Source organism: Amblyomma mixtum, chromosome 9 (genome assembly GCF_055824585.1).
Source record: "Amblyomma mixtum isolate Tamu chromosome 9, ASM5582458v1, whole genome shotgun sequence".
Lineage (NCBI taxonomy): Eukaryota > Metazoa > Arthropoda > Arachnida > Ixodida > Ixodidae > Amblyomma > Amblyomma mixtum.
Genome location: NC_143020.1, coordinates 63,338,810 through 63,350,944, shown reverse-complemented (window position 1 = coordinate 63,350,944; position 12,135 = coordinate 63,338,810). Strand labels below are relative to the sequence as shown.

General features: G+C 43.6%; 1 protein-coding gene across 1 annotated transcript in view; it reads left to right on the top strand.

Moving 5' to 3' along the window:
* The window catches only part of LOC149329350 (uncharacterized), a 30,473-nt gene extending 25,378 nt beyond the window's left edge, over positions 1–5,095 (top strand). The window contains exons 5-6 of the mRNA XM_089559231.1: positions 363–497; positions 2,712–5,095. Of these exons, the coding sequence (XP_089415357.1) occupies positions 363–497; positions 2,712–3,436 (860 nt within the window). The 3' untranslated portion in view covers positions 3,437–5,095. The remainder of the gene's footprint in view (positions 1–362; positions 498–2,711) is intronic.
* Positions 5,096–12,135: the final 7,040 nt, after the last annotated feature.

Here is a 12,135-nt window from a genome sequence, read left to right as displayed (position 1 = left end):
CAAAGTTAGGTGGATGAGAATCCATCTGTCTGCACAAAGAGACCAGACCAGCTGCGCTAAAAATATCACAAGTGGCGTTGCATTTTAGCTGGTAGAGAACATGATTTCAAAAAATGTGTACTTGCAGTTTACACTACATTGCCATTGCACTTCTTTTTCCCTGTGCATATCATTTCACATTTTGTGCCTGCAGAAGAAAGAAAACAACAGAATGTGTAGTCGGACATGGATTTTGTTCATTCTCGCTTCCTTGTGCATTGCCACTTGCTCAAAAGCACGCAGACCCTGCTGCTTGTGACATTTAAGTTTGTTTTATTTTGACGCTTGTTTTTTCTCCTTTATTGCAGGCCTTTACTGATAAGCCAATGTGTACAAGGTCCCAGAGGAAGAAACCTTCAATACCACACCTGTCAACCTTACATGGCTCCATTGCTTGATGCTCATTGCCTGGAATATTGCATGTGTCGTGATTGCAGTGTATTGTGTCTATGTACAAAGTGAGCTGGAAGTTTTTAAAATTATTTTGCTTGAATTGAGGGATTTAAAATAATAAGGAAAATGGGGACCACCCTAAAAACAAAAATTTTTTTAGTGAACTCGTTTCGAAAATAATATAATACTTTTCACAGGAATGGCATTAGGCTTGGGATGGAGAGGGAAGGAGGAAATAACGGAAATAAAAATAGCCTCCAACTTCGTTTCTTCTTCTTAGCTCGAGTCATTATGCGGGACTCAGTGGCGTGCAGGGGTTGAACAGTTTAAATTAAGTTCGCAATGGGATTCCCATTTCAGCCATGGTGCTAACAGAGCATCTGACCACACAGAGAAATCAAGAGAAGCCTACAACGTGTGCACTATTGTGGTGGGCAATTAGTAGTGGTCATATAATCGCATTATCTAGTCACTCAGAGGCTGAATGGCCATGCGGCATTCCAGAAGACAATGGGTGAAATTGGCGCACCTTTTTGGGCAGTTGTAACATTCAGGAGTTTTTTATTTCTGTAAGGAAGTCTGTGCTGGTTTCAGTAGGAGATTGCATGTCCATTCAGCAAGTAGCTTTTTGACGCGGAGAATTGAAAAAAATATAAGCATCTGGTGCACACCTTTAACAAAGGAGGCCCATTGGTTCCAATATATTATGCTCAATCGAAAATACAAATGGCAGAAAATGTCGCCTCTATTTTTGGTGAAAAATGGCATGAATCCGACTCCGTCTTGTTATTCAGAGATCAAAGCAAGATCACGTCTCAGGTGATGGTCATTGTGAAGAACTTCATCTGTGACATTGCATGAAAGAACGAAATGCAATTATGCTAGTACTTGTGTGATTGTTCTGTTATGTGGACTAATTCATTTTTTCATTGATACAATATTCAGTAATTTTTCAATTGAAGCAGAAACATCAATGATGAAAATTGCACGCTTTGGAACTTCTAGGTTTTCATGCCTCTGTGTCTAACGAATCAATGTTTTTGCCGATTCTTGTGCTGTATGGCCTCGAATAGGATATGTGAAAGGTTGCTTACGTAATTCCATGTAACTCCACCACTTTGCACTCCTGGTTGGGGCATTATGAAGACTTTAGCTCTGCAAAACCTGTGCTGTATCGTGTGGTGAATTTTATATTCTCTTGTATTGGCCACTGTTTGCTGGTTTATGGGTGTCGTTTTGGCGTTGCTGAAGAGTACACTATGGTTCCTTGTAGTTGGCCACAAGTGACCGACCTCATTTCGTCTGTACATATAGCATTACTGACCATGTCCAAACAATATTCATTGCTGTGTTCATTTAGTCTGCATCCTGACATCTTTCGTTTTGTTTTCAGGATTTTTTCAGACTAGGCAACATTTTGCTGTATGGAGTGTCCTATGACAATGTTTATTTTAGTTTTCTAACAATAGTGAGCGTTGATCTGCACATCTGGAATTCATCGTGTATGGATTGCATTTCCTGATGCTAGTACGGGCTTTTATTTGTCTGTAAGGTGGAAATTGTTCTGTTAAAATCCAAAGCCATTTGAAAAAATTGGCCTATGCTTTTTTTAAGCTGTGCGTTCTAGTGGTGCTATTCACTACTGCACAATGCAGTGCCAGTTTTACCGGATTTTTCTCACCCGCTGTGTCTGTTTTTTAGTTTTGCCCGACCAGTTCCCTTGCATCACTGAATGTTTCTAAAATTATTATAGTGCTGCTGTGACTTCTGCTGAGAATAATGCAACAACTGATGACAAGTCACACTTTTGCTTGCTGTTTCTCGCCACATTGACTCTTCCTGCAATGGTGGCCTAGTCATTGGAGCGTGCATCTCGCATGTAGGATGTGCAGGGTTATTCTGGAAAGGGTTTTTTTATGATATGTCAACTATACTCATCAAACTAGGACCAATATGGGTTCCGTTCATTGCAGCAAGAAGTGCAGGAGAGACCAAATCCTCGTATGGCTTTTAGCCTTTAGCCTTTTCCTCCTATTAGAGACTGTCTGAGTAGCAAATAAAACAAAAAGAAATGGCTTTATGCTTTGGGCTAAGCATAGCTGACTGCCACTTGTTTTGCTGTTATGCCCACCTGTGACTGGAGAGACATCTTGACCGTAGAGACATCTTGTTTCAGGCCTGAGTTCTCAGTTGATGATCTGTTGAATAAAGCTTGATAGACATCCACAGCTTTTGATGAGTGTGTCCTCTGCATTCAACTTTCTGCCCGTGCAACGCAGGTTCATTCGTGACACTGAGCGACCATGGCATACCTCATCTGCAAGCATCAACCAGTGAAAGCCACCCTGCGAGCCACTGCCCAGAATCTACTGCTTCTGACATGAGTTACCACCGGGGCAAACACACAGGAAATAAGCTGCACGAATGCACCCATTGCAACAAGGGATTCAAAAGAAGATACCATCTTTTGCAGCATATCCGAATTCATACAGGTGACCGCCCATACCATTGTAACGACTGTGGTAGCAGCTTTGCACGAAAGGACAATCTAGAGGCACACCAGCGCACTCATACAGGTGACCGCCCTTACCATTGTGACGACTGTGGTAGCAGCTTTGCACGAAAGGACAATCTAGAGGCACACCGGCGCACTCACACTGGTGAACGACCTTACCGTTGTGACCATTGCGGTGACAGCTTTGCACATGCAGTCACCCTAAAAACACACCAGCGCACTCACACAGGCGAACGTCCTTACCGTTGCGACCACTGTGGTAGCAGCTTTGCAGAGAAGAGTAACCTGGTGAGACACATTCGTACCCACACGGGTGAAAAGCCGTTTCAGTGTCAGCTGTGCCCCATGGCCTTTGGGGTACGTTCAGATCTTGCAAGGCATATTAGATCCCATAAGGGCGAAAAGCCCTTCCAATGTGACTTGTGTGAAAAGACATTCAGTGACAGGCAATATTTGAACCGCCACAAGAAGGCTATTCACCGAAAATAGCAGTGGTCCGTGAGGCCCTTAGTAGATACGTTTTGCTAGCTACCATTTTGTATGCAAGGTAATGAGATTCTAGCTGTGTACCCTATGAAAGGCGTTGGTAGCTAACCTGCACTATTAACTACATTTGTAAGTTTTGTTCACTTTGAAGCTGTTTTCAGAAAACAACATTTGCTGTTCCCTTAGACTATATATTAAGGCTAAGTCTTTCCTGAACACGAAGAGTGAGCCTGCTATGCTCGTAAACGTGTATGAATGGAAATAAAATCACTTTCATACCTGTTAGGCATCAGTTCTATCTTTAGAGTGCCTTTCTAAAACTTGATATCCAATGTATATCACTGCTGGCAGTTCTCAGCCTGCCTCAGTGAAGAAATAATTCTTGGAGTAAAAGTGCACAAAACAATTCCTTTTAATCTTTCACCCTGAGTGAGCTAATTTTTGCGACAATCAATATAAATTCAATCATTTGTGTCACTGTAGCTATAAATGTTTGTACGAGAGCCAAGAAAAACTTGTTCTTGTGTAAATCATTGTGTATTTATTCCAGCAGTGTTAGTGGCAGGAACGAGTGAAGACAAGTCGGTGTCCAGCCTCAGAATGAGGCTGCTTTACCATTACTCAGAGCACTGTCTCTGCTGGATATTAATGGCATAATATTGTGGATCGTTCTGTCCTCACAATTTTTAATATTTTTTTTGTCAGAATTTTGAGCTGTTTGTCACCATTTCACATTGTGCTAGTTTCTGTGTTGTTTTGATGTTACTTGAAAAAGCCTTGTCGATTTACATAAGGTGTTCATGATAATACGCTGCAAGTTTCGTGGCTGCTGAAACAAGGAATACTGCCATTAGTGCCTACAAAAACCCCGTAATCTTGTAGTGTATTGTAAAGCTCGTAATTTGGGTTCATTGTGTGAAATTCCTTAGTGCACATGAGTAGTATTTTTTAGCAGTTTACATTAAAAAATGTTGAATATATTCTGGCTGTTTGTAAAACTCTCTTGCTTGACATATTGGGCATTAAAATTCAAAAGCATTGCAGTTCTTCAAAAAGCTGTTCTTTTTTTTTTGATGTTACACTTCGAGCATCCTTAGACATCACTGTGCCTTGCATCCAGGAAAGAACTGCTATCACTTATAGATGACAGAATAAGTAGCAGCACTAACGGACAGCACTAACTTATAGATGATAGCAGTAAAGAATATTGCAAACACAAGTAGTGTTTTTCAGAAGCTTCTCCAAGTTTTTGTTTCATACTACAAATGGGTCATATCTTGAAAAAATCCAGACACAGTACTGGATGGTAATGAGCTGGATTACCAGATGAGATTAGGAAGTTTTTTGGGATGAGGTGGCTCTATCTGTCTGGAAGAGCACAGGGTGTATTTGGGGTGAGCGAGAGAGACTTTTGTTGTGCTGTGGATGTAGTTCGGTTCACAAAATTGAAGATAAAATGTTTGTCAGCAATTATACTAGTCGCCTTGTTTCCATGAAGCCACACTGAAGCCGCCATTGCAGCAGAGTGGCTCTAAACACTGTCGTTTTCTTTGTAGACCTTTGGCCGTACAAGCTCCAGGCTAAGAGTGTTCCTTCCGATGCCGTTAATTTATTCTTTTACGCTCTCTTCTGAGTGCAAAGTACAATAAGGAGCAACATAACAGTCCCTATTGGGCAGTTCAAACTGGCTGGAGTAAACGGACAGTGGAAGGGCGAGTCTACCTCCGCTTGGGCTCCAGGAACCACTGGACACTGGTTTGTCAGTCTACGCACATCCCCCTTACGCAAGGCTAAATCAACGACCCTCCTGATGACGAAGGCTCCACTGGAAAAAAAAAGTGGCTGTGGTTCATCACTGTATGCAACAGTGAATGGGAAAAGCAGAATGTTGAGAAACAGGGGTATGAATGCAGCCTATGCTCTGAGCTTAGGTCAGTGTTACAGCCCAAGACTTGCTCCTGTCAGCTTGTGCCTGAAGAACGGTCATAAAAGAACAGTGGAAGAAAAGAAGGAACCCAAGACGCTTCCCACTACCAAGCCAGCAATACGTGTTGTTTCAGGAGGAGCATCCATCCTGCGAATGTTGCTTTCAAAGGGAAGACAGATAGGGGAGGTATGGGAAACTCCCAGTTCATCTTCAAAAGATGTGGGAAAGACTAGATGCTGCAGCAGAAAAAATTTGTGCTTTGAAAGCACGAAAGGTTGAATGCATCAGAGGAAGTGCATACTCACGTGCATGCACTTCATTCATACCTGCAGGTGATGTGATGGCTCAATAGGAGTGGTGGCTGTTTGATTTTAATTTTAACGAGAAAACCAAACAACATCTTTGAGGATCCGCACACCTTGTTCACCTGCCGAGTGAAGCAGTCGCTTGCTTCTCCGACCGGCAGTGGTGCGCTGCTCTGTGTTCTGGCTGCTCGGACAGCCAGTCTGGGAAGTGTACGTGCGAGCGTAACCAGTTTATCATCAGTTATAGAAAATCCAGGCTCGTGCCGATGTTCTGAATTGCTTCTTAAAGAACGCAGACCATAATGCTATATTGTACATACTTCACTTTAATGCACATTGACACATTTCCCGAAAATATAAACGGCTAATGGACATGTATTACAAGAATGTTTAGGAAACTAAAAATACGATGAATATGCACCATTTTATGGCAATCGTTGAAAATCAGAATGCTACCTTGGCAGTGCAGTAGTACCAAAGAATTGAGAAAGAACATTACTACTATCTCAGGGTGCACCCATCTTCATTAAAGTGACTTTAATCTTCATCACAGTGTTACGCCCTCTCTGAGACTCTAGAAGAAACAATAAATGATAACATTGTGAACGGCATCATTTCAACTTACTCTCTAAGCATACTCATGTGCCTGACTTCACCATACAAATGCGGTTACACCACAAATCGACGACATCATACACAACGTAACAAGAGCCATTTGCAGAGTTCCAAGCGACTTTGGAGTCAGTGACAATTAGAAAGCAGATCAAGTTGCTGCACAAGCTCGGCACGAAGGAATCAAGAGTGCACATTCCCAACCAATGGCAATCTACAAGGTCTGTGCTTTATGAGCTTTCAGCCACCATCATTGAAGTCATTAGCCTATGTAACATTTGTTCTGGGGCCTTGGACTCAACCTTCCAGACAACGGAAAGCGGTGAAAGCGCTCCTGACTTTCTTAAAAGACTCGGGGTTGCATTCCCGCCTATAATCTTTAAGTTTTCAGTGCGCGCCCTCTGTCCCTGTGACATGGTGGTCGCTGGACACTTAGAAAACTCATTTCCTTGCCGCTCTTTTTCCTTTTTTCCCCTTTGTTCCCCTCCCCAAGTGTAGGGTAGCCAACTGGGCATCGCCTGGTTAACCTCCCTGCCTTTCCGTCCTTTTCTCTCTCTCTCTCTCTCTGTACTGCCCAAACTAGAGTCTGCGTGAGTAATTGGTTCCCTAATCAAAATAATCGAATAAACTAGAAGCAGTACAAAACCGTGCTGCTATAGGTAAACCTTCTCTGCTTGTTCTTATCGTGAAAGTGTCACCAAAATAAAATGCAAGGCTCATCTCACAGATTTAACTAACTGATGTCACATCACAAGACTATGTCTATATCACAAAATATACTGTCATGTTCCGCACCAGTCTGTTACCATCCCTGCCTACTGCACCTCCAGCTGCACTAACCATGGAAAGACCACCTATCCTCCGCCCGCCCGCACATCTGTCTACATTTTTTGTATGCACTGCGAAACACATGAAGTGACTTGCCTGCCCACGTTGTGTTCCACACTGACCGATTGACCACTATTCAAATCATGAGCGGTAGCACTGTAATGCTCTGTAACGCACTCATGTGATTTGATACCCCTTGAAAGGGCCTTTGAAGTAGTTAGAAATAAATAAATAAACGAAGGCATCTAAATGAAACATTGAATTAAATCTTAAGATGCACCTAGTGAAACCTATTATAGCTGTCTTATGGAATGTAATGGCAGCGCAAAAAACGGGGACAAAAGAGAAACACAACATGTAGTTGCACATGTAATTGCAACATGTTGCACATGTAGTTGCAAAACGGTTTATGTACTGAGCGGAAGAAAATAAAAGGTACTGCACTCTTTCTATAAGTAAAGCATGAATGCCCAACAGTGTAGCAGCTGTCTTTCGTATCGAAGGCATTCAATGAAGTCATTTTATGCTGCCTTCACATATCGTACGTATACACTTATACACACAGCTTATTCTTGCAAAAGAAGAGACTTCAACACGTGAGCTATACGGAGAAATGGTCACTATAAATCTTATTTGATGCTAATGCGCAAAGGTAGACAAAATGAGCAGGAAAAAACATCTTCCACTGCTTTATTCCGAATGTCTACAGGTCTTTTAACCCTTGTTTGCTCGTTGAAGAAAGTGGGCTTGTGAGCACACATGTCTCGTGTTTTTATATTTTTTAAAGAAGAATGCTTATCCAACTGAAAATTTAAGCATCAACGAGGTTTCTTAAAAGCAAACAAGTTCTATCCTTTGGTTGGCGCATGATAGTCGTAGTCGCTCAAGCGCCATAAAACTCGATCAACGCAATACAACACTTACGCTATCTTGTCAACGGTGTTTGCTTTTGATTACAGGACATCAGATTGCGCCCAGAGATTGTTTGTTTGTTTTCTGTTTCTTTGTTAACTCCAGAGGATAAATACGGAAGTCCCTGTATGTTGGGGAAAAAGGGGAGAGTGAGCTCGCACCCTAGGGTACGGCCTCCTCTACTCCACTACGAATGCGCCGATATTCATTACAACTACTGAAAGAAAACGCTAGCGCCTGCAATCGCAACGAAGCGTACAAGGATCTCGTTGCATAGCGCCACCTAATTGCCTTTGCTGAAAACAAACCCGGACAGGTGCTGTATTTTAAAACACTACGCATGATCGGGTCTTGCAACAATTAAATGCCCTAGCCATGCACTGAAGTCAGCTAGGTACGCGTGACATGCATTGCCCGCGGCGGCATCGAGCTTTCAACGCGTCGGCATGAGTGTAGTTTCAGTACAGTGAAGAAATATCTCACAGGTGGTTTCTATTCGCTGAGTACACAGCTGCGACGAGTGAACCATCGCACGCAAAAGCTAAGCTGGATATAAAATTCGGATATAAAATTCAAGCGTTGCGCTTCATCGGGTGCGATATCGAAACCAGAAGGATCAAAATTCAGTTTTGCTTTCGATCTTCCTGGAAGGTTACAACAGGCAGCCAGTTTTCAATCATCTATTATACACGCTTTACAGCGGCGTATCATGGGGGCTGCCATCTTTGATCACGTGATCACGCCGCCATTACTCGCCTCCTGACCGCTCGGCGCGCGCCTCGTCGCGACGGCTGCTGCGTCTGATGTTTCGGTTCCCGCATGCAGTGTTTCGGCTGATACGGTTGTAAAGGAGTGGGAAGACGATACTGTGCTTGGTTCGAAGCTTCGAAGGACATGTTAAAACCCTGATTTGATCACTTTAGGCGTGAAAACGTGATCGGGCTTCATGTCGCGAAGAGCCGCTGAGCTCTCCGCCTGATCGAGGCAACGGGTGGATCGCCTGAATGCCGCTGAAGGCTTTGCTTAATATTTTTTATTGGTATTTATCTAAAACAGCAAGGTTTAATGACCCTGCGGCTGCGCAGGTCGTTGTCGTATTGTGTACATGCATGCGGAGATTGCTCTAAAACGCTCACATGCACATCGTACTCATTTGTTTACAACCTGTTAAAGGTGCTTAGGAAGCCGAAAATATTTTCTGTTGGTTTGCTAAACAAAGGAAGGCGACAAAAATAAATAAACAAACAAATGTTACCCAATCATGTAAGCAGTACCATATGCATCAAGCAGCCGTCACAAGCTTGCATGCAATAGTTTACAAGGATTCCGCGATATAATTGTTATAACGCGCGCAAGGTAGAGCGTTCACTACAAGAAGTTCACAATTATATCAGCCTCAGATAGTATAAAATTGTGATACGCTCCATGCTCGATATGCGGACATGAAAATGCTCGAGGTCTCGTTGGTTGTAAGTAATCACCGGAGTCACTTCTAGTGACTGTCTAACATGGATCGCGAGGAAGTGACAACCGCAGAGCACAGAGCACAGCTGCCGTAACACAAATGCGTTATTCCGATTGTGGTCCACGAAAACCGCGCTACTTGGAGCGAAGTTCAACAGTAGCACCAAGACGGTGTGTAATACACGAACTGACGGTAAGCGTTGTCCGCTCGCACGGCTATGCACTGCACATTATGCAGTAGCGGTATAGGAGCGTAAGTCGTTTTTTTTTTTTTGTGCCGTTTCGGTGGCGGGACAGCTTGTTCATGCGGCTATGTTGCGCACTTACCCTCGCAGATTTTCCAAGATCGAGACATTTCCTTCTATATTCGCTGTCTAGCGCTGGCGAGCATGTGTGTTGCGTTCGCCCGTTTGGAAAGGGTGCATGGCGAACGGGCGCGAACAGGGGTAGTACGTTCTTGTACAGCTCGGTTCCGTGAAGCTCGCAAACGATCGCATCCCGCCCCTTTAACTGTTTGTCGCAATTCTTGCAATCCACAACAGAGCATGCATTTTCTCTTTTACATTTCCACTGCTGCGTCGAGGCATACACGCCGGCGACTTACGAGGCAAGTAATGACGCCGTGTTCTGAGCGCACCGGTGGCGCCATCTGGTCTCAAACGGAAGAACTGCGCGCTGTAAACGGTCTATACCTTGCACACAGATCGAATTTCGCTGCGTCATTAGTACTTAATTGAGGTTGGATACGGGGTCTTCATTATATGTTTTTTTTTTTTTTTGTAATTAAACGTGCCCCCGCCAACCATGCAGGGAAAATGTACGATGGCGCAAGTGGCATCGCGGGCGGCATCGACAATCGCACACTTTTCGTGTGTTGCCGGTTGTGCCAGTTCCATGATCTGTTGCTTTACGCATTCCTTTTTGTGCGCTGTCAGTCTGTGAGAAGAAGAAAGAAGCTTTGCAGAAGGAAATCTATGCGCATACAGAGCAACGACAACTGCATCCGACACGGTGAACGTCACTTTTTCATCGTGCGCGTGTGAAGATATTGGTCCGTCTTTGTGCGCGCGTGCCCAAATGTTACCGCGCAGTCACGTAAGATTCGGGCTTATTAACGCCTTTGCCAGCAGCATGAAAGCCGCTGAAGGGTATAACCGCAATACCAGACAAATTGTCTTCAGTGAAACCTGCCGGAGTCATTCCTTTAGACCTGCTACTTCAACACTTGCACCAGCGGGCAAGTAGACGCAGTTGGCTGCAAATCTGTAATTAGCGCTAATTTATGTAAATTCATTAGTTGTGTGTCTTCATCCGTGATGTTTGCGTTCTTATATGTTCGTAATCGCAAAGCTAATGCAACAATTGGTTCTTTTACAGTCTGTAGCTTTGCTGTAAAAGAGGTGATGATTTATGAATTCTGTCGCGTCATGTGTGGTAACCGTTCATGGTGCGTTATGGTGACTTGTGACAGCTGCTGAACTATATCATGGTGGCGGCACCTGTAACCAGCAGTTTATGCCGAAACTGATGCAAACAGCTTCACAGCATATCACTTGTCTTTTTTTTTTGTATACGGAAGTAGTCCCCGTGGCATGTAAGTATAAAGGCTCTTTCCTCGTTGGCGTTGCATAACCCTCCTCGCAGCGCCGCCCCTGCTTCTCCGCTCTAAGAGTGTGCTCCTCGTATTTTCCCGTTTTCGTTTGTTTACTGGATGTTTCTATTGCACTGATTTGTGCACCTCGTTTGAATTATTCGTAGCGGCGACTTGAGTTTTCCCGCATAGAACTTATACCCCTGCCACACGGCAAATTTAATGTCATTCCCATCGAATGACATTTGTTCGACTTAATGTCATTTTTTCTGCGCGCTGCTACACGGAAAAAACTAATGTCATTTGCAAATGATGGCGATTGCGATGGAAAGAGAGTACAGTGAGTACAGCATACAAAAATTTCGATGTATGCTTCAATACGTTGCAAAAAGTGTTGCTTTGCTAATGGAAACCGATTCTAAAATCTTCATCCTCATTTTAATCAACGTATTTTGATAGGCGCGCTGTGCGAGGGATCTAAAAACGTTGATTTCAACGTGTTGATCACTGCTATCCACCACAAGTCCAAGCTAAGCCAAACCTCAGCCAGCGGCGGCAGGCAAATGGCGGACGTCATATTGTGAAATTATAGTATATTCTAGGCACTATAGTGAAATGCTCTCTATGGTGAAATTAGACAGTATTAGCTGTGCGTCCGCAAAAGCTTTGCGCATGCTACGGGCGCACCTTGCGCGCACTGCCGCCCGTCCTCACAACAGTTTTGGTAGGGAGCACGGTGGTTGGGTGTGACTAGCGTAGCGCGCGAGAAGCATAACATACTGTGGCGCCATCTAGACGATAGCAAGTCAAACCTCCTGAACTGAGTGCCGAAAAAAACGTTTTTCTCTTTTATTAACGGCAGTAATGAATGCATTCGAAGGCTTTGTTTTTTTTAAATGTAAATCAATTGGATGAAATGAAAATGTAGATTCTAGTGCAAAGTTGGAGAAATACTTCGCTCGGGGTCGTTACTATGACGACAGTGTACGCTGTACATAGTTAAGCCTAGCATCAAGAAATTCTGAAATTTATCTCAAAAGCGACTGATATTTCAAACCTATAT